General features: G+C 44.1%; 3 protein-coding genes across 4 annotated transcripts in view; 1 reads left to right on the top strand and 2 right to left on the bottom strand.

Annotated features, from left to right (window-relative positions):
* LOC144483839 (uncharacterized) overlaps positions 1-25,221 on the bottom strand; it is a 259,901-nt gene that overhangs the window by 71,151 nt on the left and 163,529 nt on the right. The window lies entirely within an intron of this gene.
* The window catches only part of LOC144483802 (uncharacterized), a 186,477-nt gene that overhangs the window by 138,167 nt on the left and 23,089 nt on the right, over positions 1-25,221 (bottom strand). The window contains exon 3 of the mRNA XM_078202341.1: positions 11,310-11,385. Within this exon, the coding sequence (XP_078058467.1) occupies positions 11,310-11,385 (76 nt within the window). The remainder of the gene's footprint in view (positions 1-11,309; positions 11,386-25,221) is intronic.
* Positions 17,883-24,388, top strand: LOC144483830 (uncharacterized). 2 transcript variants are annotated; one of them, XM_078202381.1, is made up of 3 exons: positions 17,883-17,945; positions 18,661-18,765; positions 21,572-24,388. In XM_078202381.1, the coding sequence occupies exon 3, from the start codon at positions 21,655-21,657 to the stop codon at positions 22,471-22,473; it is 819 nt and encodes a 272-aa protein (XP_078058507.1). In that variant the 5' UTR covers positions 17,883-17,945; positions 18,661-18,765; positions 21,572-21,654; the 3' UTR covers positions 22,474-24,388. The 2 variants fall into 2 exon arrangements, with proteins under 2 accessions (XP_078058507.1, XP_078058506.1); XM_078202380.1 differs by having other exon boundaries at positions 17,883-17,955.

Genomic DNA, 25,221 nt, shown 5'->3' with positions numbered 1-25,221 from the left:
TGGGAAGGGTTTTTATTTTAACTTTAAAAGTCAGTTACCTGGGAGGTTCCCCCTCATTGATCCACTGGAGCAAGCTGAGAGGGGTGATTGAAAAGCAGCAGTGCTGGTAAGAGATTAATTGGATTAATTGAATTGTTTATTTATTTAATTAGTCAGCTAGTGTGTGTATTTTTTTGGCCTTTACTTTAACAGCAGTTTTTCAAGTTTAAAGTGAAAACTAGAAGTGGGCAGCAAAGGAGTCTGGGAAGGGTTTTTATTTTAACTTTAAAAGTCAGTTACCTGGGAGGTTCCCCCTCATTGATCCACTGGAGCAAGCTGAGAGGGGTGATTGAAAAGCAGCAGTGCTGGTAAGAGATTAATTGGATTAATTGAATTGTTTATTTATTTAATTAGTCAGCTAGTGTGTGTATTTTTTTGGCCTTTACTTTAACAGCAGTTTTTCAAGTTTAAAGTGAAAACTAGAAGTGGGCAGCAAAGGAGTCTGGGAAGGGTTTTTATTTTAACTTTAAAAGTCAGTTACCTGGGAGGTTCCCCCTCATTGATCCACTGGAGCAAGCTGAGAGGGGTGATTGAAAAGCAGCAGTGCTGGTAAGAGATTAATTGGATTAATTGAATTGTTTATTTATTTAATTAGTCAGCTAGTGTGTGTATTTTTTTGGCCTTTACTTTAACAGCAGTTTTTCAAGTTTAAAGTGAAAACTAGAAGTGGGCAGCAAAGGAGTCTGGGAAGGGTTTTTATTTTAACTTTAAAAGTCAGTTACCTGGGAGGTTCCCCCTCATTGATCCACTGGAGCAAGCTGAGAGGGGTGATTGAAAAGCAGCAGTGCTGGTAAGAGATTAATTGGATTAATTGAATTGTTTATTTATTTAATTAGTCAGCTAGTGTGTGTATTTTTTTGGCCTTTACTTTAACAGCAGTTTTTCAAGTTTAAAGTGAAAACTAGAAGTGGGCAGCAAAGGAGTCTGGGAAGGGTTTTTATTTTAACTTTAAAAGTCAGTTACCTGGGAGGTTCCCCCTCATTGATCCACTGGAGCAAGCTGAGAGGGGTGATTGAAAAGCAGCAGTGCTGGTAAGAGATTAATTGGATTAATTGAATTGTTTATTTATTTAATTAGTCAGCTAGTGTGTGTATTTTTTTGGCCTTTACTTTAACAGCAGTTTTTCAAGTTTAAAGTGAAAACTAGAAGTGGGCAGCAAAGGAGTCTGGGAAGGGTTTTTATTTTAACTTTAAAAGTCAGTTACCTGGGAGGTTCCCCCTCATTGATCCACTGGAGCAAGCTGAGAGGGGTGATTGAAAAGCAGCAGTGCTGGTAAGAGATTAATTGGATTAATTGAATTGTTTATTTATTTAATTAGTCAGCTAGTGTGTGTATTTTTTTGGCCTTTACTTTAACAGCAGTTTTTCAAGTTTAAAGTGAAAACTAGAAGTGGGCAGCAAAGGAGTCTGGGAAGGGTTTTTATTTTAACTTTAAAAGTCAGTTACCTGGGAGGTTCCCCCTCATTGATCCACTGGAGCAAGCTGAGAGGGGTGATTGAAAAGCAGCAGTGCTGGTAAGAGATTAATTGGATTAATTGAATTGTTTATTTATTTAATTAGTCAGCTAGTGTGTGTATTTTTTTGGCCTTTACTTTAACAGCAGTTTTTCAAGTTTAAAGTGAAAACTAGAAGTGGGCAGCAAAGGAGTCTGGGAAGGGTTTTTATTTTAACTTTAAAAGTCAGTTACCTGGGAGGTTCCCCCTCATTGATCCACTGGAGCAAGCTGAGAGGGGTGATTGAAAAGCAGCAGTGCTGGTAAGAGATTAATTGGATTAATTGAATTGTTTATTTATTTAATTAGTCAGCTAGTGTGTGTATTTTTTTGGCCTTTACTTTAACAGCAGTTTTTCAAGTTTAAAGTGAAAACTAGAAGTGGGCAGCAAAGGAGTCTGGGAAGGGTTTTTATTTTAACTTTAAAAGTCAGTTACCTGGGAGGTTCCCCCTCATTGATCCACTGGAGCAAGCTGAGAGGGGTGATTGAAAAGCAGCAGTGCTGGTAAGAGATTAATTGGATTAATTGAATTGTTTATTTATTTAATTAGTCAGCTAGTGTGTGTATTTTTTTGGCCTTTACTTTAACAGCAGTTTTTCAAGTTTAAAGTGAAAACTAGAAGTGGGCAGCAAAGGAGTCTGGGAAGGGTTTTTATTTTAACTTTAAAAGTCAGTTACCTGGGAGGTTCCCCCTCATTGATCCACTGGAGCAAGCTGAGAGGGGTGATTGAAAAGCAGCAGTGCTGGTAAGAGATTAATTGGATTAATTGAATTGTTTATTTATTTAATTAGTCAGCTAGTGTGTGTATTTTTTTGGCCTTTACTTTAACAGCAGTTTTTCAAGTTTAAAGTGAAAACTAGAAGTGGGCAGCAAAGGAGTCTGGGAAGGGTTTTTATTTTAACTTTAAAAGTCAGTTACCTGGGAGGTTCCCCCTCATTGATCCACTGGAGCAAGCTGAGAGGGGTGATTGAAAAGCAGCAGTGCTGGTAAGAGATTAATTGGATTAATTGAATTGTTTATTTATTTAATTAGTCAGCTAGTGTGTGTATTTTTTTGGCCTTTACTTTAACAGCAGTTTTTCAAGTTTAAAGTGAAAACTAGAAGTGGGCAGCAAAGGAGTCTGGGAAGGGTTTTTATTTTAACTTTAAAAGTCAGTTACCTGGGAGGTTCCCCCTCATTGATCCACTGGAGCAAGCTGAGAGGGGTGATTGAAAAGCAGCAGTGCTGGTAAGAGATTAATTGGATTAATTGAATTGTTTATTTATTTAATTAGTCAGCTAGTGTGTGTATTTTTTTGGCCTTTACTTTAACAGCAGTTTTTCAAGTTTAAAGTGAAAACTAGAAGTGGGCAGCAAAGGAGTCTGGGAAGGGTTTTTATTTTAACTTTAAAAGTCAGTTACCTGGGAGGTTCCCCCTCATTGATCCACTGGAGCAAGCTGAGAGGGGTGATTGAAAAGCAGCAGTGCTGGTAAGAGATTAATTGGATTAATTGAATTGTTTATTTATTTAATTAGTCAGCTAGTGTGTGTATTTTTTTGGCCTTTACTTTAACAGCAGTTTTTCAAGTTTAAAGTGAAAACTAGAAGTGGGCAGCAAAGGAGTCTGGGAAGGGTTTTTATTTTAACTTTAAAAGTCAGTTACCTGGGAGGTTCCCCCTCATTGATCCACTGGAGCAAGCTGAGAGGGGTGATTGAAAAGCAGCAGTGCTGGTAAGAGATTAATTGGATTAATTGAATTGTTTATTTATTTAATTAGTCAGCTAGTGTGTGTATTTTTTTGGCCTTTACTTTAACAGCAGTTTTTCAAGTTTAAAGTGAAAACTAGAAGTGGGCAGCAAAGGAGTCTGGGAAGGGTTTTTATTTTAACTTTAAAAGTCAGTTACCTGGGAGGTTCCCCCTCATTGATCCACTGGAGCAAGCTGAGAGGGGTGATTGAAAAGCAGCAGTGCTGGTAAGAGATTAATTGGATTAATTGAATTGTTTATTTATTTAATTAGTCAGCTAGTGTGTGTATTTTTTTGGCCTTTACTTTAACAGCAGTTTTTCAAGTTTAAAGTGAAAACTAGAAGTGGGCAGCAAAGGAGTCTGGGAAGGGTTTTTATTTTAACTTTAAAAGTCAGTTACCTGGGAGGTTCCCCCTCATTGATCCACTGGAGCAAGCTGAGAGGGGTGATTGAAAAGCAGCAGTGCTGGTAAGAGATTAATTGGATTAATTGAATTGTTTATTTATTTAATTAGTCAGCTAGTGTGTGTATTTTTTTGGCCTTTACTTTAACAGCAGTTTTTCAAGTTTAAAGTGAAAACTAGAAGTGGGCAGCAAAGGAGTCTGGGAAGGGTTTTTATTTTAACTTTAAAAGTCAGTTACCTGGGAGGTTCCCCCTCATTGATCCACTGGAGCAAGCTGAGAGGGGTGATTGAAAAGCAGCAGTGCTGGTAAGAGATTAATTGGATTAATTGAATTGTTTATTTATTTAATTAGTCAGCTAGTGTGTGTATTTTTTTGGCCTTTACTTTAACAGCAGTTTTTCAAGTTTAAAGTGAAAACTAGAAGTGGGCAGCAAAGGAGTCTGGGAAGGGTTTTTATTTTAACTTTAAAAGTCAGTTACCTGGGAGGTTCCCCCTCATTGATCCACTGGAGCAAGCTGAGAGGGGTGATTGAAAAGCAGCAGTGCTGGTAAGAGATTAATTGGATTAATTGAATTGTTTATTTATTTAATTAGTCAGCTAGTGTGTGTATTTTTTTGGCCTTTACTTTAACAGCAGTTTTTCAAGTTTAAAGTGAAAACTAGAAGTGGGCAGCAAAGGAGTCTGGGAAGGGTTTTTATTTTAACTTTAAAAGTCAGTTACCTGGGAGGTTCCCCCTCATTGATCCACTGGAGCAAGCTGAGAGGGGTGATTGAAAAGCAGCAGTGCTGGTAAGAGATTAATTGGATTAATTGAATTGTTTATTTATTTAATTAGTCAGCTAGTGTGTGTATTTTTTTGGCCTTTACTTTAACAGCAGTTTTTCAAGTTTAAAGTGAAAACTAGAAGTGGGCAGCAAAGGAGTCTGGGAAGGGTTTTTATTTTAACTTTAAAAGTCAGTTACCTGGGAGGTTCCCCCTCATTGATCCACTGGAGCAAGCTGAGAGGGGTGATTGAAAAGCAGCAGTGCTGGTAAGAGATTAATTGGATTAATTGAATTGTTTATTTATTTAATTAGTCAGCTAGTGTGTGTATTTTTTTGGCCTTTACTTTAACAGCAGTTTTTCAAGTTTAAAGTGAAAACTAGAAGTGGGCAGCAAAGGAGTCTGGGAAGGGTTTTTATTTTAACTTTAAAAGTCAGTTACCTGGGAGGTTCCCCCTCATTGATCCACTGGAGCAAGCTGAGAGGGGTGATTGAAAAGCAGCAGTGCTGGTAAGAGATTAATTGGATTAATTGAATTGTTTATTTATTTAATTAGTCAGCTAGTGTGTGTATTTTTTTGGCCTTTACTTTAACAGCAGTTTTTCAAGTTTAAAGTGAAAACTAGAAGTGGGCAGCAAAGGAGTCTGGGAAGGGTTTTTATTTTAACTTTAAAAGTCAGTTACCTGGGAGGTTCCCCCTCATTGATCCACTGGAGCAAGCTGAGAGGGGTGATTGAAAAGCAGCAGTGCTGGTAAGAGATTAATTGGATTAATTGAATTGTTTATTTATTTAATTAGTCAGCTAGTGTGTGTATTTTTTTGGCCTTTACTTTAACAGCAGTTTTTCAAGTTTAAAGTGAAAACTAGAAGTGGGCAGCAAAGGAGTCTGGGAAGGGTTTTTATTTTAACTTTAAAAGTCAGTTACCTGGGAGGTTCCCCCTCATTGATCCACTGGAGCAAGCTGAGAGGGGTGATTGAAAAGCAGCAGTGCTGGTAAGAGATTAATTGGATTAATTGAATTGTTTATTTATTTAATTAGTCAGCTAGTGTGTGTATTTTTTTGGCCTTTACTTTAACAGCAGTTTTTCAAGTTTAAAGTGAAAACTAGAAGTGGGCAGCAAAGGAGTCTGGGAAGGGTTTTTATTTTAACTTTAAAAGTCAGTTACCTGGGAGGTTCCCCCTCATTGATCCACTGGAGCAAGCTGAGAGGGGTGATTGAAAAGCAGCAGTGCTGGTAAGAGATTAATTGGATTAATTGAATTGTTTATTTATTTAATTAGTCAGCTAGTGTGTGTATTTTTTTGGCCTTTACTTTAACAGCAGTTTTTCAAGTTTAAAGTGAAAACTAGAAGTGGGCAGCAAAGGAGTCTGGGAAGGGTTTTTATTTTAACTTTAAAAGTCAGTTACCTGGGAGGTTCCCCCTCATTGATCCACTGGAGCAAGCTGAGAGGGGTGATTGAAAAGCAGCAGTGCTGGTAAGAGATTAATTGGATTAATTGAATTGTTTATTTATTTAATTAGTCAGCTAGTGTGTGTATTTTTTTGGCCTTTACTTTAACAGCAGTTTTTCAAGTTTAAAGTGAAAACTAGAAGTGGGCAGCAAAGGAGTCTGGGAAGGGTTTTTATTTTAACTTTAAAAGTCAGTTACCTGGGAGGTTCCCCCTCATTGATCCACTGGAGCAAGCTGAGAGGGGTGATTGAAAAGCAGCAGTGCTGGTAAGAGATTAATTGGATTAATTGAATTGTTTATTTATTTAATTAGTCAGCTAGTGTGTGTATTTTTTTGGCCTTTACTTTAACAGCAGTTTTTCAAGTTTAAAGTGAAAACTAGAAGTGGGCAGCAAAGGAGTCTGGGAAGGGTTTTTATTTTAACTTTAAAAGTCAGTTACCTGGGAGGTTCCCCCTCATTGATCCACTGGAGCAAGCTGAGAGGGGTGATTGAAAAGCAGCAGTGCTGGTAAGAGATTAATTGGATTAATTGAATTGTTTATTTATTTAATTAGTCAGCTAGTGTGTGTATTTTTTTGGCCTTTACTTTAACAGCAGTTTTTCAAGTTTAAAGTGAAAACTAGAAGTGGGCAGCAAAGGAGTCTGGGAAGGGTTTTTATTTTAACTTTAAAAGTCAGTTACCTGGGAGGTTCCCCCTCATTGATCCACTGGAGCAAGCTGAGAGGGGTGATTGAAAAGCAGCAGTGCTGGTAAGAGATTAATTGGATTAATTGAATTGTTTATTTATTTAATTAGTCAGCTAGTGTGTGTATTTTTTTGGCCTTTACTTTAACAGCAGTTTTTCAAGTTTAAAGTGAAAACTAGAAGTGGGCAGCAAAGGAGTCTGGGAAGGGTTTTTATTTTAACTTTAAAAGTCAGTTACCTGGGAGGTTCCCCCTCATTGATCCACTGGAGCAAGCTGAGAGGGGTGATTGAAAAGCAGCAGTGCTGGTAAGAGATTAATTGGATTAATTGAATTGTTTATTTATTTAATTAGTCAGCTAGTGTGTGTATTTTTTTGGCCTTTACTTTAACAGCAGTTTTTCAAGTTTAAAGTGAAAACTAGAAGTGGGCAGCAAAGGAGTCTGGGAAGGGTTTTTATTTTAACTTTAAAAGTCAGTTACCTGGGAGGTTCCCCCTCATTGATCCACTGGAGCAAGCTGAGAGGGGTGATTGAAAAGCAGCAGTGCTGGTAAGAGATTAATTGGATTAATTGAATTGTGTATTTATTTAATTAGTCAGCTAGTGTGTGTATTTTTTTGGCCTTTACTTTAACAGCAGTTTTTCAAGTTTAAAGTGAAAACTAGAAGTGGGCAGCAAAGGAGTCTGGGAAGGGTTTTTATTTTAACTTTAAAAGTCAGTTACCTGGGTGGTTCCCCCTCAGTAGTAGTTTTTTTTTTCTCTCGGGCCCCTAGCCCTATAAATTGGTGCAGAGGAGATACCCGATCCTCTACACTGGTAGAGGATCCCACCCTTCCATCCTCCTCTAACCTAATTATAAGTGTGGGGAAGTTTTTTGTTTTCTTTTTTTCTTGCTGGTAATGGCTTCAGGGATGGCAGTTCAGGCAGTATGCTGCATCTCCTGTGGGATGTATGTGGTGAGGAAATCCAGTAGTGTTTCAGGAGATTTTAGTTGTAAGAAGTGCATTAGATTGCAGCTTCTGGAGGAGCGTGTAAAGGAGCTGGAGGGGGAGGTAGAGGAACTCCGCATAATTCGGGAGGCGGAGGTGGAAGTTGATAGGAGTTATAGAGAAATAGTAACTCCTAGAAATGAGGCTTGGGTCAATGCCAGGAGGAGGGGTAAGAAGCAATCGGGAAGACAATCCCCTGGGGCGGTTCCCCTCCATAATAGGTTTTCGGTGCTGGAGGCTACAGTTGAGGAGGAATCAACTGAGCATAGAGAGCAGATCTCTGGGGGTGAGCCGAGTGAGAAAGCTCAGGTGGTTAGGGGCTGTAAAAGACTGGGCCTTGTGATTGGGGACTCCACAATTAAGGGGACAGATAGGAGGGTCGGAACTAAAGGTAGGGACTCAGGGTTGGTGTGTTGCCTACCAGGGGCTGGGGTCCGGGATGTGTCTGACAGGGTATTCAGGACTCTTAGGGGGGAGGGAGATAAACCACAAGTTATTGTACATGTGGGGACACACGACATAGGGAGGATAGGGGAAGGGGATATTAGGCAGGGATTTATGGAGTTGGGGTGGAAACTAAAGGCCAAGACTGACAGAGTGGTTATCTCTGGACTCTTGCCTGTACCACGGGATAGTTTAGAGAGGAATAGGGAGAGGGAAGGTTTGAATTCATGGCTGAGGGGATGGTGCAGGAGGGAGGGGTTCAGGTACTTAAGCAATTGGGGCTCGTACTGGGGAAGGTGTGACCTCTATGAGAAGGATGGTCTACACCTTAATCAGAAGGGGACCAATATCCTGGGGGGTAAATTTGCTAAGGCCATGCAGGGAGGTTTAAACTGATTCGGGGGGGGGGAGGGATCCTGAGTAGTGGGGCTGAAAGTGAGGGATGCATGGATGGGGACTGCAATGCACGGCATTGCAGAGGTGGGGTGGAGCAGGGTTTGAAATGTGTATACTTCAATGCCAGGAGTATTCGCAATAAAGTGGGTGAACTTGCAGCGTGGATCAGTACCTGGGACTTCGATGTTGTGGCTATTTCAGAGACATGGATAGAGCAGGGGCAGGAATGGATGCTGCAGGTCCCGGGGTTCAAATGTTTTAGTCGAAGTAGGGAAGGAGGTAGAAGAGGGGGAGGGGTAGCATTATTGGTCAGAGATTGTATCACAGTGTCAGAGAGGAGGTTATGGGGAAAAGGTAGGAGAATGGGGATGAGAAAAATATCAGCCCATGACTGAATGGTGAAGCAGCCTCGATGGGCCGAGTGGCCTAATTCTGCTCCTATGTCGTATGGCCTTTTGGTTACACTTCAGCCCCAAGCTCCTCATGTTTACATAGAAACATGCATAGAAAATAGAAGCGGAAGTAGACCATTCAGCCCTTTGAACGTTCCCTGCCATTCATTATGGTCATGGCTGATCCTCAAATTCAATACCCTTGTCCCACCCATCCCCCCATAATATCCCTTTTGCCCCAAGAGATATATATCTACTTTTGAGGAATGGAGATCCAAAGATTCACGACCCACTGTGTGAAAAATATCTAATCTCTGTCTCTATGCGCAACACTTGTTTAAACAGTGACCCCGAGATTCTCCCATAAGAGTAAACAACACTTCCAACAAGTTGTTGGAAGGTATTTTGAGAGACAGGATCTACAGGCATGCAGAGAGGCAAGGACTGATTAGAAACAGTCAGCATGGCTTTGCAGTGGAAAATCATGTCTCACAAATTTGATTGAGTTTTTTGAATGGGTAACCAAGAAGTTAGAAGAGGGCAGTGCAGTTAATGTTCTTTACATGGACTTTAGCAAGGCCTTTGACAAGGTATCAAATGGTAAGTTGTTGCATAAGGGTAATCTCACGGGATCCAGGATGAGGTAGCCAAATAGGTACAAAACTGGCTTGATGACAGAAGACAGAGGGTGGTTGTAGATGGTTGTTTTTCAAACTGGAGGCCTGTGACCAGCCGTGTGCCTCAGGGATCGGTGTTGGGTCCACTGTTATTTGTCATTTATATTCATGATGTGGATGAGAATTTAGTAGGCATGGTTAGTAAGTTTGCAGTATGGTTAGTAAGTTTGCAGATGACACCAGGATTGGTGGCATAGTGGACAGTGAAGAAGGTTACCTAGGATTGCATCGGGATCTTGATCAATTGGGCCAGTGGGCTGGTGAATGGCAGATGGAGTTTAATTTTGATAAACGCGAGGTGATGCATTTTGGTAGATTGAACCAGGACAGGACTTACTCAGTTAATGGTAGGGCATTGGGGAGAGTTACAGAACAAGGAGATCTCGGGGTACAGGTTCATAGGTAGAGTGGTGAAGAAGGCATTCGGCATGCTTGGTTTCATTGGTCAGAACATTAAATACAGGAGTTGGGACGTCTTGTTGAAGTTGTACAAGACTTGTGTAAGGCCACACTTGGAATACTGTGTGCAGTTCTGGTCACCCTATTATAGAAAGGTTGTTATTAAACGAGAAAGAGTGCAGAAAAGATTTACGAGGATGCTACTGAGATTTGATGGTTATAAGGAGAGACTGGATAGAGTGGGAATTTTTTTTCTGGAGCGCAGGAGGCATAGGGGTGATCTTATAGCGGTCTATAAAATAATGAGGGCCATAGATCAGCTAGATAGTCAATATCTTTTTGCAAAGGTAGGGGAGTCTAAAACTAGAGGGCATAGATTTCAGGTGAGAAGGGAGAGATACAAAGGGTCCAGAGGGGCAATATTTTCATACAGAGGGTGGAGAATGTCTTGAGCAAACTGCCAGAGGTAGTAGTAGTGGCAGGTACAATTTTGTCTTTTGAAAAGCATTTAGATAGTTACACGGGTACGATGGGTATAGAGGGATATGGGCCAAATGCGGGCAATTGGGACTAGTTTCGGGGTTAAAAAAAGGGGCAGCATGGACAAGTTGGGCTGAAGGCCTGTTTCCATGCTATAAACCTCTATGACTCCTCTCCACATCCAAGACCTTTCAGGATCTGAAAGGTTTAAATTAAGTTGCCTCTTACTCTTTTAAACTCGAGCAGAGACTGTCTCACTGCTCCTCATCAGACTATCCACCTATTCCAGGTGTTAGTCGACTAAACCTTCTATGAACTTCTAATGCATTTATATTTTTCCTTAAATAAGGAAATCGATAATGTAGACATTGCTCCAGATACAGACTCACCGTGTGCAACTGAAACATAACTTCCCTGCTTTTGCTCCATTCCCCTCATAACAAATAATAGCTTTCTGAATTACTTGTACCTAGATTTTCGATCGTGATGGATTTTGGATATTTTTTGTTACAGGGGGTTAGAAATTGAGGATTTACACACAACAAGCTCAAACCAAGAGAAAAATGTTGTCTCTTCTGATACGGGCTTTCTGAATGGGACAAGTAGGTAGATGTGAATGGAATGTTTCCACTTGTTGGTTTTTCCATTACTGGGAACCATGAACAGACAACAAATAAATCAAACAGGAAAATAGGAGATGTTTCTTTCTTCGGACAGTTGTTAGAATATGGAACTCACTGCGACTGGAAGTGGTTGACACAAATACTTTAGATGCTTTCAAAAGGAAAATATATGAGCTTATGAGAGAAAAGGGATTGGAAAAATCAACTGAAAAGCTGAGATGTGGTGATCAGAATGAGAGGAGACTCATGTGGAGTATAAACTCCAGTACAGACTCGATAAACCGAATGGCCTGTTTGTGTATTGTCACAGACAGAACAAACAATTCTCCTTCCCTGTTCAAAGATAATAACAATCAGCTCCTACTGATCCGAGTGACTGTCAGACCTCAACGTGATGTTTGGTTTGTGTTTTCTTGCTGTAAATCCTCCTTTCCAATATTCTGTAAAGGGAGTTTACAAAAGTCACAACTGTCAGTCCAGGACAGATATATTCATAGAATTCCACAGTTCGGAAGGAGGCTATTTGGCCCATCAAGTCAACTCTCTGACAGAGCATCCCACCAAGGCCCCAACAACATAACCCAACTTATTTACCCCACTAATCTCCCCAACCTACACATCCTGGGGGAAAAATGGATAATTTAGCATGAAATCCACCTAACCTGAATATCTTTGGACTGTGGGAGAAAACGGGAGCACCCGGAGGAAACCCACGTAGACAAGTAGAGAATGTGCAAACTCCACACAGCACCGCTCTGAAAGCTAGTGGCTTTTGCTACCAAATAAACCTGTTGGACTTTAACCTGGTGTTGTTAGACTCCTTACTGTGTAAACTCCACACAGACAGGTAACCAAGGCCGGAATCGAACCCAGGTCCCTGGCGCTGTGAGGCAGGAGTACTAACCACCGTGCCAGCGACGTAATTCTTTGTAAACTTATTTTACAGGAAATAGAAGAGGAGGATTTGCAGTCTGGACAATCAAATCTCACGTCAGACAGAGTCAATCAATTCATTGGGATCTGAAAATTTGTGCATCTGAAGGGATTTAATTGACCATCTCAGTTGGAAACTGGTGAGAATCTGTTTCCTTGCTCCTCCTGTGGGAAGGGATTGATCAGCTGGAAAACATGCTGACACGACAGCGAGCTCGCAATAGTGAGAGTTCATTCACCTGCTCCGTGTGTGGGAAGAAATTCATGTGTTCGTCCAACCTACTGGCTCACCAACTCGATCACATTATTCAGAAGCCTCTTCAAAGCCCTGACTCTGGGCAAAGCATTGAAGCCTCTGAGGAACAGGCCCAACACCAGCTCCTTCACACTGACGAGAGACCGTTCAGCTGCTCCCACTGCGGGAAGAGGTTCAGCCAGTCCTCCCGCCTTGCAGAGCACCAGCTCCTTCACACACACGAGAGACCGTTCAGCTGCTCTCACTGTGGGGAGTCGTTTAGCAACTCAGTGCATCTCACTGAGCACCAACAAGTTCACACCAAGGACAGGCCATTCAGCTGCTCCCAGTGTGGGAAGAGATTCACTCAGTCCTCCCACTGCACCGTTCACCAACAGATTCATTTTCAGAAGAGACATTTTAAATGCTTTAAATGTGAGAAGACCTTCAAAAGAAGGATTAGTCTGCTGAGACACCAGGGCACTCACACTGGGGAGAGGCCATATGTTTGCCCTGTGTGCGGGAAAGCATTTACTTGTTTGCAGCATCTGCTGAGTCACCAGCCTATTCACACGGGGGAGAGGGCATTCATCTGCTCCGTGTGTGGGAAGGCTTTCACGGAGTCATCCAGCCTCCGGAGACACCGCCGCATTCACACAGGGGAGAGGCCGTTCTCCTGCTCCATTTGCGGCAAAAGATTTGCTCAGATTTCCTCCTGCAATCAACACCAACACATTCACTCTGATAAGAGACCTTTTCAATGCTCAGAATGCAATAAGACCTTTAAAAGAAGTGATGAGCTGCTGAAACACAAACGCATTCACACCGGGGAGAGGCCGTTCCTGTGCTCTGTGTGTGGAAAGGGATTCGCTCAGTCGTCTGGCCTGCTGAGACACCAACGCATTCACACCGGGGAGAAGCCGTTCACCTGCTCTGTGTGTGGGAAGGGATTCACTGATTCATCCTATATGCTGAAACACCAGCGAGCTCACACTGCGACAGAACCGTTCACCTGCTCCCTGTGTGGGAAGGGATTCACTGATCCATCCCGCCTGCAGAGACACCAGCGAGTTCACACTGGGGCAAAACCTTTCAACTGCTCCATGTGTGGGAAGGGATTTAATCAGTATTACAGCCTGCTGAAACATAGACGACTTCATGTGTGACCGGCAAAGTTGGATTCTGTTGTTTCTGCGCCCTGAGATAAACAATAACAATTGGATGAATAGGGGAGGCAGCGGCACAGTGGAATTATCACTGGACTCGGGGTAAGGCTCTGGGGACCCAGGTTCGAATCCCACCACAGTCGATGGTGAAATTTGTATTCAATTAAAATCTTGGATTAAAAGTCTAATGACAAACCTTAACATAGAACATAGAACATAGAACATTACAGCGCAGAACAGGCCCTTCGGCCCACGATGTTGCACCGACCAGTTAAAAAAAAACTGTGACCCTCCAACCTAAACCAATTTCTTTTCGTCCATGAACCTATCTACGGATCTCTTAAACGCCCCCAAACTAGGCGCATTTACTACTGATGCTGGCAGGGCATTCCAATCCCTCACCACCCTCTGGGTAAAGAACCTACCCCTGACATCGGTTCTATAACTACCCCCCCTCAATTTAAAGCCATGCCCCCTCGTGCTGGATTTCTCCATCAGAGGAAAAAGGCTATCACTATCCACCCTATCTAAACCTCTAATCATCTTATATGTTTCAATAAGATCCCCTCTTAGCCGCCGCCTTTCCAGCGAAAACAATCCCAAATCCCTCAGCCTCTCCTCATAGGATCTCCCCTCCATACCAGGCAACATCCTGGTAAACCTCCTCTGCACCCTCTCCAAAGCCTCCACATCCTTCCTGTAATGTGGGGACCAGAACTGCACACAGTACTCCAAGTGCGGCCGCACCAGAGTTGTGTACAGTTGCAACATAACGCTACGACTCCTAAATTCAATCCCCCTACCAATAAACGCCAAGACACCATATGCCTTCTTAACAACCTTATCTACTTGATTCCCAACTTTCAGGGATCTATGCACACATACACCTAGATCCCTCTGCTCCTCCACACTATTCAAAGTCCTCCCGTTAGCCCTATACTCAACACATCTGTTATTCCTACCAAAGTGAATTACCTCACACTTCTCCGCATTAAACTCCATCCGCCACCTCTCGGCCCAACTTTGCAACCTGTCTAAGTCTTCCTGCAAACTACGACACCCTTCCTCACTGTCTACCACACCACCGACTTTGGTGTCATCAGCAAATTTGCTAATCCACCCAACTATACCCTCATCCAGATCATTAATAAATATTACAAACAGCAGTGGCCCCAAAACAGATCCCTGAGGTACACCACTTGTAACCGCACTCCATGATGAATATTTACTATCAACCACCACCCTCTGTTTCCTATCCGCTAGCCAATTCCTGATCCAATTTCCTAGATCACCCCCAATCCCATACATCTGCATTTTCTGCAGAAGCCTACCATGGTGAACCTTATCAAACGCCTTACTAAAATCCATATATACCACGTCCACTGCCTTGCCCCCATCCACCTCCTTGGTCACTTTCTCAAAAAACTCAATAAGGTTAGTAAGGCACGACCTACCTGCCACAAAACCATGCTGACTATCACCTATCAATTCATTACTCTCCAAATAACTATAAATCCTATCCCTTATAATTTTTTCCAACATCTTGCCGACAACAGAAGTGAGACTCACCGGTCTATAATTCCCGGGGAAGTCTCTGTTCCCCTTCTTAAACAATGGGACAACATTCGCTAACCTCCAATCTTCTGGTACTATACCAGAGGCCAACGACGACCTGAAGATCAGAGCCAGAGGCTCTGCAATCACTTCTCTTGCCTCCCAGAGAATCCTTGGATAAATCCCATCCGGACCAGGGGATTTATCTATTTTCAGACCCTCCAGAATATCCTGCACATCCTCCTTATCAACTGTAATACTGTCTATTCTACTCCCTTGCAACCCAGTGTCCTCCTCAGCTATATTCATGTCCCCTTGCGTGAACACCGAAGAGAAATATTGGTTCAATGCTTCACCAATCTCCTCCGGTTCCACACATAACTTCCCTCTGCCATCTATAACTGGCCCTAAACTTGCCCTAACCAACCTTCTGTTCTTGACCATGAATCAATTGTCGTAAAAACCCATTTGGTTCAGTAACGTCCTTTAGAAAAGGAAACCTGCCGTCCTTACCTGGTCTGGCCTACATGTGACTCCAGCCCAGCAATGTGGTTGACTCAAATGCCCTCTGAAATGGAGGGCAGTTAGGGATGGGAAAGAAATGCTGGCCCAGCCAGTGACGTCTACATCCCGTAAAAATGAATTTAAAAAAGTTCCTCAGTATCTCAGTAACCTCCTCCAGCCCCACAACACACTGTGTAAATACAAGTTGTTGATGATTATACCCTGAGATAGATAACGTGAGCCCGATTCCCCTCGTCCACCAACACAGCAACTTCTTCACAAAAAGTAAAGCACATGGGATTGGGGCTGTTGTACTGAGATGGGTAGAAAACTGACTGGCAGACAGGAGACAAAGAATAGGATTAAAACGGGTCTTTTTCCAACTGGCAGGCAGTGACTATTTGGGTAACGCAGGATCAGTGCTGGGGCCTCGGTTACTCACCTGCCATGGGTCTTGTTTTTTTCCCCGTTTATTATGCATAATTTTTAAATTGTTGCTTCCTAAGAATCTAATTTAAAACCATGGATAAACTCAAACCACTTTTGGAAAATCTGTGACTCTCTGATCAAGAATCTTACTGACCACTGCATACCATTCTGGTCACCGTATTATTAATAAAAATATCCAAGCACTGGAAAGGAGAGGATTTATATGATGAGATTTTAATGTAGAAGGCAGCTCACCACCACCTTCTCGCGGGCAATCAGGGATTAGCCATAAATGCTGGCCAAGCCAGCAATGCCCACGTCCCATAAATGATTTTCAAAACGTGTGTGGGTTTTTTATCAGGAAAGGATTGACAGGCTAATTCTTCTTTCTTGAGAAATGAAGGCTGAGGGGTAACCTGAGCAGAGGTCCTCAAATTTATAAAAGGTTTAGATACAGAAATAGTGTTTCCTCTTGTGGGGAAAAGCAAAAAGTAAAGTTTATTTATTAGTCACAAGTAGGCTTAGATTAACACTGCAGTGAAGTTACTGGGAAACTGGAGACAATCAATATAAAACAGTCACTAAGAAATCCAATAGGAAATCCAGGATAAATTTCTCTACAAAGAGTGGCGAGAATATGGAAATCACAACTACAGAGAGTGAAATGAACAGTATAGATGTCTTTCAGGGGAATCTCAACAAGTACTTATGAATGATTTTATAGTTCATTCAGGAATTATTTCAAAACGACTAAAAACAATAAAGTGACAGGAGATAATTTGCAGGGTGTGAGACTCTGTGTGTGAGGGTGTCTGTGAGTGTGTGTGTTGCTTTTCATTGGTGTCACAGAAACCTTCCTCTTTCTGAGCAGACAATCTGGCCCCTGAATGATGTGAATTGTACAACTCAGAGATTCTCCATTCAGAATGACCATGTGCTGTGTAAAACCTGACATCTCCACAACCAGACGCCACTTCTCCTGGAACAACGTGAAGTGACTACAATTTTCGAGATTGATTTCTTTGCTCTCACACATTTTCTCAGTTCATAAATTCCATCACGACCTTTAAACACACTGATGGTCTCCACTTTAAATACTTCCCTCAGTCTTACCAACATATAGTAATTGGACTGCTGATATTACAGGAATCCATTCTGAAATTCTGTAAATCTGATTCCCACCCAACACCAACCCATATCCCCATCTGAGTTCCAGATTTTAATGAGATTTCTTAAAACACAGGCAGCCTGGCAGCACAGTGGTCAGCATTGCTGCCTCACAGCGCCAGGAACCCGGGTTCAATTCATGCCTCAGCTGACTGTGTGGAGTCTGCACATTCTCCCTGTGTCTGTGTGGGTTTCCTCCGGGTGCTCTTGCTTCCTCCCACACTCCAAAAATGTGCAGATTAGATTGATTGGCCATGCTAAATTGGCCCTTAGTGTCGGGGATTAGCAGGATAACTACATGGGTTACGGGGACAGGACTGGGTGGGATCATTGTCGGTATAGGCTCAATGACCTCCTTCTGCACTGTAGGGATTCTATACTGTCTGTACTATCATTACATTGGATCCAATACTGTGTTCACTAACACACTGCAGCCTGACTTATTATTGGAATAAACACTGTGTTTGTTACACTCAGAGTAAGTAATCTAAAGTAAATCAAGGCAATCCATGACGAAGGGTCATCCAGACTCGAAACGTTGGCTGGAATCTCTCTCCACAGTTGCTGTCAGACCTGCTGAGGTTTTGCAGCATTTTCTGTTTTGAAGTCAGTGCTTTGCTGTGTTGTCTCTGTGCTCCATCCCCACTCTGATTGTATTGGAGTCTGTGTGTGTCATTGTTACACTCAGAGTAAGTCAGTGCTTTGCTGTGTTGTCTCTGTGCTCCATCTCCACTCTGATTGTATTGGAGATGGAGCGTGTCATTGTTACACTGAGACTCTCTCATTGTGATTATTGGACAAGCAGCAAGTCACCGTCACAATGCCCGGCTGATTGACTGCAGCGCGGACCAATGGGATGAGGAGGGGCGGAGTTGGAGGTCCGAGCGTGGGAGGCTGGTCCTCCAACCAATAGGAGCGAATGAGGGGCGGGGCCTGCTCTGACTGGAGCATGCGCAGTGTGGGTAATGGCGACGGAGAAGGGCTGTTTTTCCGGCTCGGAAATAAGTCAGAGGTGATTGACGGTACGCAGGGGGCGAGGGATCTCGCGGGTGGACGGAAACGCTGCGTAAGCAGGTTGTGTAAGCCGTGAACCTCGGTAAAGAGCTTCACGGACCCAGTTTGCACCGAGCGGTCCTGCAGCTCCTCATGTTCGGGCCGCTTTCACGGCCGCCATCTTTATTGGGGGCACTATGCAACAAGGCGCATGCGCAGCCGCCATCGTTTTAGGGGGTAATGTTGTCAATGAGTGGGAGGGGCTTGTTCCCCATTGTTCAGAATGGAGACAACTTGTCCATCAAACGGCATCAACCCTCTGAGTCCCAATGTCTTATTGATGAGGCAGAGCGGTGGCAGAGAAGGAAAGAAAGGGAAATAGCTTTGACAAAGGGTCATCTGGCCTCAACGTCAGCTCTTTTCTGTCCTCACAGATGCTGCCAGACCTGCTGAGATTTTCCAGCATTTCCTCTTTTGGAAAGGGAAATACATTCTGCTTTCCAGATCCCACTATATCATGGGATGTCTTTCCCATTGGCCCAAAGATCTGTGGGCTCAGTTCAGTCACATGAAAACCCATGGCAGAAACTCATAACCCTGAGGAGAATCGAGGGACTGCTGACAATGACAAAGGGAAAAGTGCAGCAGGGAGCCTGAGTCGTTGTCCTGGACAACTTCTTATTGAATTTCATTTTTCGACTGACAGTGATGCCTTTTGTACATTTCATTTTCAGGTATTAGAAGAGGATTTGCAGACACAAATCTCAAATGAAACCTCACATCAAAAACTGACATTGTTACTTGATTCATCAGGACCTGGATATCATCATCATTTGAACGTAAGCATTGAGTTCCAAGTCATTACCCCCATGGTGTAAAATTTCTTCCTCATATTGCCCTGTAGATTTTGCTCAAAATCTTAAATCTGTGCCCCTTAATTCTTTTGCAATCACAGAAATCCTCCAGTGTAGAAGGAGTACATTCTGCCCATTGAGTCTGCGCTGACAACAATTCCACCCAGGCCCCATCCTTGCAACCCCACCTATTTACCCTGCTAATCCCTCTAACCTACGCATCCGGGGACACCAAGGGGCAATTTAGCACGGCTAATCAACTTAACCCACACATCTTTGGACTGTGGGAGGAAACCGAAGCACCCGGAGGAAACCCATGCAGACACGAGGAGAATGTGCAAACTCCACACAGACAGTGACCCAAACCGGGAATCGATCCCCGGTCCCTGGAGCTGTGAGACATCAGTGCTAACCACTGTTAGTGGCACAGTGGTTCGCACTACTGCCTCACAGCGCCAGAGACCCGGGTGCTCCGGTTTCCTCCCACAGTCTGAAAGACGTGCTGGTTAGGTGCATTGACCTGAACAGGTGTCGGAGTGTGATGACGAGAGGAATTTAACTGTAACTTCACTGCATTGTTAATGTAAGCCTTACTTGTGACTAATAAATAAACTTCACTTTACTTGTACCACCGTGCCACCCAAATCAGCTGATAGGAACAGCTTTTCTTTAGCTACCTTATCTTAGACCAATCATAAACTTGTACAGCTTTATCAATCTCTTTTGCTCCGAGGACAATAACCCCAGTTTCTCCAGCCTAACATTGTAACTATAATCCCTTATCCCTGGAACTATTCTGGTAAATCTCCTCTGCACCCTGTCGAGGAGCCTCACATCCTCCATAATGTGTGGTGATCACTGCTTTACACAGATCCAGATGTTCTGTGTTCCTGTCTGTGCAGTAGGAGGCCATTTGGCCCATCAAGTCTGCACTGACTCTCTGACAGAGCATCTTCCCCAGGCGCAACCCTCCTAACTGCACATATTTACCCTGTTAACCTGCCTAACCTGCAGATCTTGGGACATGGGGACAATTTTACCATGGCCACTCCACCTAACCTACACATCTTTGGAAACTAAGGGGCAGTTTAGCATGGCCAATCTCCCTAACCTGCACATCTTTGGACTGTGGGATGAAACCAGAGCACCTGGAGGAAACCCAGGCAGACTTGGTGACAATGTGCAAATTCCGCACAGACTGCCACCCAAGGCCAGAATCGAACCCGGGTCCCTGGCACTGTAAGATAGCAATGCTAACCACAGTACCACGCTCACATTGTGTGGTGACATCATCCCCGCTCCCTGGGGATTTCCTCAATGAGGAGATTTTTCTCTGTTGGGAGATTCTGTTAAAGTTGTGGTTTAGTTGCGGGACTGAATTTGCAGCCCTTCCACGAGTGGGATCTTCCATTCCAGCTGATGGTGACCGCCCGAGGCAGTTTCCCAGCAGCACGGCCAGCGATCAATGCAAAATGCCAATGGGGGAGGGGTGAAAACCCCAGCTGTGCATGTATTCAATCCCTTTCTATCGCCGCCTATCTATTGTCTGTCTCTCACACACACCCACACTCTCTCTCTCACACTCTCTCTCCCTCACACAAACATTATCTCACACTCTCACACATACCTTCCCTCTCTCACACACCTTCCCTCTCTCACACACCTTCCCTCTCTCACACACCTTCCCTCTCTCACACACCTTCCCTCTCTCACACACCTTCCCTCTCTCACACACCTTCCCTCTCACATACACCTTCCCTCTCTCACACACATTCCCTCTCTCTCACACCTTCCCTCTCACACACACCTTCCCTCACACACACACCTTCCCTCTCGTTCACACACTCTCCCCCTCTCACATACACACTCTCTCTCACACACACACACTCTCTCTCTCACACGCACTCTCCCCCTCTCTCACACGCACTCTCCCCCTCTCTCACACGCACTCTCCCCCTCTCTCACACGCACTCTCCCCCTCTCTCACACGCACTCTCCCCCTCTCTCACACGCACTCTCCCCCTCTCTCACATGCACTCTCCCCCTCTCTCACACGCACTCTCCCCCTCTCTCACACGCACTCTCCCCCTCTCTCACATGCACTCTCCCCCTCTCTCACACGCACTCTCCCCCTCTCTCACACGCACTCTCCCCCTCTCTCACACGCACTCCCCCCTCTCTCACACTCACTTTCCCCCTCTCTCATACGCACTCTCTCCCTTTCTCACACGCACTCTCCCCCTCTCTCACACGCACTCTCCCCCTCTCTCACACGCACTCTCCCCCTCTCTCACACGCACTTTCCCGCTCTCTCACACGCACTTTCCCGCTCTCTCACACGCACTTTCCCGCTCTCTCACACGCACTCTCTCCCTCTCTCACACGCACTCCCCCCTCTCTCACACGCACTCTCCCCCTCTCTCACACGCACTCTCCCCCTCTCTCACACGCACTCTCCCCCTCTCTCACATGCACTTTCCCGCTCTCTCACACGCACTCTCCCGCTCTCTCACATGCATTCTCCCCCTCGCATGCGCACTCTCCCTCTCACACACGCGCTCTCCCTCAAACACAAACTCTCTCCCTCCCTCTTTGCTCCTCCCATAAAGGTGAACCAGTTGGGTTTTTATGACAATCCAGCAGTTTTCCATGGTCACCTTTTCCTCGTTCCGGCCCCACAAATGGCCAATCAACCTCAGATTAATTCATTCCGCTCAATTTCACAATCTGCCTTTGTGTTTTTGTGGGTTCTCTCTCACTCCCATTTTGCTGTTTTAAATCTATTTCACAGGATGTTAGAAGGAGAGGATTTGGAGTTGGGAAATTGTAACCAAACATCGCATCAGGATCTAAGACAGACAGATTTTATCGTAAATGGAATATCATCAGATTTTGAAGATGGAAGGAAAAAACACTGTTCACACTGGGGAGAAACCGTACACAGGTTCTGTGTGTGGACGAGGCTTCAGTCGATCATCTGGCCTGTCAGAACATAAATGCCGTCGCAATGGGGAGAAACCATGGAAATGTGGGGACTGTGGGAAAGGGTTCGATTACCCATCCAAGTTGGAAATTCATCAACGAACTCACACTGGGGAGAGACCGTTCACCTGCTCCCAGTGTGGGAAGGGATTCACACACTCATACCACTTGCAGACACACCAACACATTCACACAGGTGAGAGGCCGTTCACTTGCTCCCAGTGTGGGAAGGGATTTGCTCACTCCTCCAATCTGCTGAGACACCAGCGAGTTCACACTGGGGAGAGACCATTCCAATGTTCAGACTGCAAGAAGTGTTATAAAAGTTCTGGGGAACTGATATCCCATCAACGCATTCACACTGATGAGAGACCCTTTAGGTGTTCTCACTGTGGGACTGGATTCAGACGATCATCTGACCTCACTGTACACCTACGAGTTCACACTGGTGAGAGACCTTTTAACTGCCCAGACTGTGGGAAGTGCTATAAAAGTTCTGGGGAACTACTGTCCCATCAACGTGTTCACACTGACGTGAGACCGTTCAGGTGCTCTCAGTGTGGGACTGGGTTCAGACGATCATTTGACCTTAGTGTACACCTGCGAATTCACACTGGGGAGAAGCCATTCCCCTGCTCCGTGTGTGGAAAGGGATTCACTCAGTTATCCAACCTGCTAATGCACCAGCAAATTCACAAGAAATCTCAGTGATTGGATTTTGCTGTTCGTCACATCCTGGACTGAACCAGCTTCATTGAGGTCTGTTGCTACTGATGTTCATAAACTCCAACCCAGTTATAAGGTGTGAGGAGCTCATGGAGTTTCTTTGTCACTAAGATTGAGACAATCTAATCAGCTGCTGCTTCTCTCCCTTCCTCGAGCTCACCGGATAAAACTGTCTCCAAATTTATTCATTCCTGGGACATGGGCGTCGCTGGCTGGCCGGCATGTATTGCCCATCCCCCGTTGCCCTTGAGAAGGTGGTGGTGAGCTGCCTCTTGAATCGCTGCAGTTCATGTTCTATAGGTTGACCCACAATGCCGTTAGGGAGGGAATTCCAGGATTTTGACCCAGTGACTGTGAAGGAACGGCGATAAATCTCCAAGTCAGGATGGTGAGTGGCTTGGAGGGGAACTTGCATGTGTTTGTGTTCCCATTTATCTGCTGCCCTTCTAGATGGAAGTGGTCGTGTGTTTGGAAGGTGCTGTCTAAGGATCTTTGGTGAATTGCTGCAGTGCATCTTGTAGATAGTACACACTGCTGCTACTGAGCGTCGGTGGTGGACGGAGTGAATGTTTGTGGATGTGATGCCAACCAAGTGGCTGCTTTGCCCTGGATGGTGTCAAGCTTCTTGAGTGTTGTTGGAGCTGCGCCATCCAGGCAAGTGGGGAGTATTCCATCACACTCCTGACTTGTTCCTTGTAGATGGTGGGTAGGTTCTGGGGAGTCAGGAGGTGAGTTACTTGCCGCAGTATTCCAAGCTTCTGACCTGCTCTTGTAGCCACTGTGTTTATGTGGTGAGTCCAGTTGAGGTTTTGGTCAATGGTAACCCCAAGGATGTTGACAGTGGGGGATTCAGTGATGGTAACACCACTGAATGTCAAGGGGCGGTGGTTAGAGTGTCTCTTATTGGTGATGGTCATTACCTGGAATTTGCTCATTTTTAAAAAACTGATGGAGTGTGAGAGTGGTAATTACAGCAGGAAACAGAGTGGCTGTGTGAATTTAAACTGAGAGTTTGATGTGTTAATGAGCCCAGCAAGACCTCAAACAGGTGCTTATCCAAAACAGTTTAGTAGGGGTGGGTACAGAACAGAAATAGATCTGAATGGGCTGTTAGTGATCAAAAAATAATAGATGCATGCTGTGCCACAAAGTTGTCACGAGTAAAGTATGATTAAAGTGAATTTACTTTCCTTTTAAATTATCGATGTTAAAGTAAAGAGATGATGTTTGTCAATTCTGGGAGAGATTAGTTGTGAGGAAATTGGGTGCGAATAGAGAGATGAAAGGAAAGAACAGAGTTAATGGGAAACTGAAACCTATGAAGGGAGTTGTTTCAGGTCTCGGTCAACAGCAGTAATAGTTGGTTAACTCCCAGAAAGCAGTGTGAAGGAGGCCGGATTGGAAAAGACAACTGCTGGTTAACCTCAGAAGCAACACCAACAGGAGTAAAGGCACTGAGAGGTTAAAATAAAAAGTTACTGGATTTTTATAGATCTTAAAATCTAACGGCGTTGCTGGACAGATTGGTGAAGGTAGTTAAATTGAGATTGTTTGGAACTGTTTAAAGTATTGATGCTGTGTGAAGCCATTGTATTATTTTAAGTGTAATTCTATTTCATTTTGTGGTTTTTTTCCCCCCATTTCTTAATTAATATTTAGATTGCTATAAAACCATCATAAGAAGTCAGGACATAATTTCCGGATTTCACAACCTCTCCTCATACAATACACATTGTAAACTCAGATTTGTTGTTGTGTATTTGGGATATTGTTGTGTGTGGCATGGTCACGTGATCACTCTGTGACATCATCGGGTCTCTGCAGGCTGCCAGTAGTTGGGGAATTGAAACCTGTCGAATGCACACCTAAAAATAAACCAGTCTCAATGCTGTTTTTATCCAATCTTGTGTGGACCTCTTGAATTGTCCTGATCTCTACATCCCCTCCAACCATAGACAGCACAATATTGATCATAAACCGTGCCCTTAACATTAAATAAACTCCAGCTCCGTTATAGGAGTTAATATTCTTGATAAAAGTCAAATAAATCAGCTTTTTATTCAACAAAGTGTATCAAGTCTTTTTAAATATCTCTATCACAAATTATTTCCTTTTAAAGGGACCTCCATCCTCACCTCCAACAAGTGTGAGGAACGCATGGCATATAAGGCGGCACAGTATTTAGCACTGCTCCCTCAGTGCCAGGGACCCAGATTTGATTCTGGTCTTGTGTGACCATGTGGAGGTTGCACGTTCTCCCCGTGTCTGTGTGGGTTTCCTCCGGGTTCTCTAGTTTCCTCCCACACCCTGAAGATGTGCAGGTTAGGTGAATTAGCCATGCTAAATTGCACCCAAGTGTCCAAAGATGTGTAGTTTGGGTGGATTAGCCATGGTAAATATGTGGGGTTACAGGGATGGAGTGGAGGGGAAGGCTTGGGTGGGATACCTTTTCAGAGTCAGTGCAGACTCGATGGGCCAAAAGGCCTCTTTCTGCACTGTGCAGATTCTATGGTTCCTTGTGACTAAGATTGAGCCAATCCAATCAGCTGTCTTTGCTGCTTCCTTCCCTTCCACAGACCACCGGACCAAAGTGTCTGTGAAGTTCCTCCTTGTCTGAGCTCTATCTTTCTCCAGTTTCTCTCCTATCTTCTATCTCCCTCTGAGCTCATCTTGTCCGTGAGACCTGCCTTCAACTCCCTGGACTCCATTCTCACAAAACTGCTGTCCATCCGA

The sequence above is a fragment of the Mustelus asterias genome, unplaced genomic scaffold (assembly GCF_964213995.1).
Source record: "Mustelus asterias unplaced genomic scaffold, sMusAst1.hap1.1 HAP1_SCAFFOLD_79, whole genome shotgun sequence".
In the NCBI taxonomy this organism is placed as follows: domain Eukaryota; kingdom Metazoa; phylum Chordata; class Chondrichthyes; order Carcharhiniformes; family Triakidae; genus Mustelus; species Mustelus asterias.
This window is presented reverse-complemented; position numbering and strand designations above follow the sequence as displayed.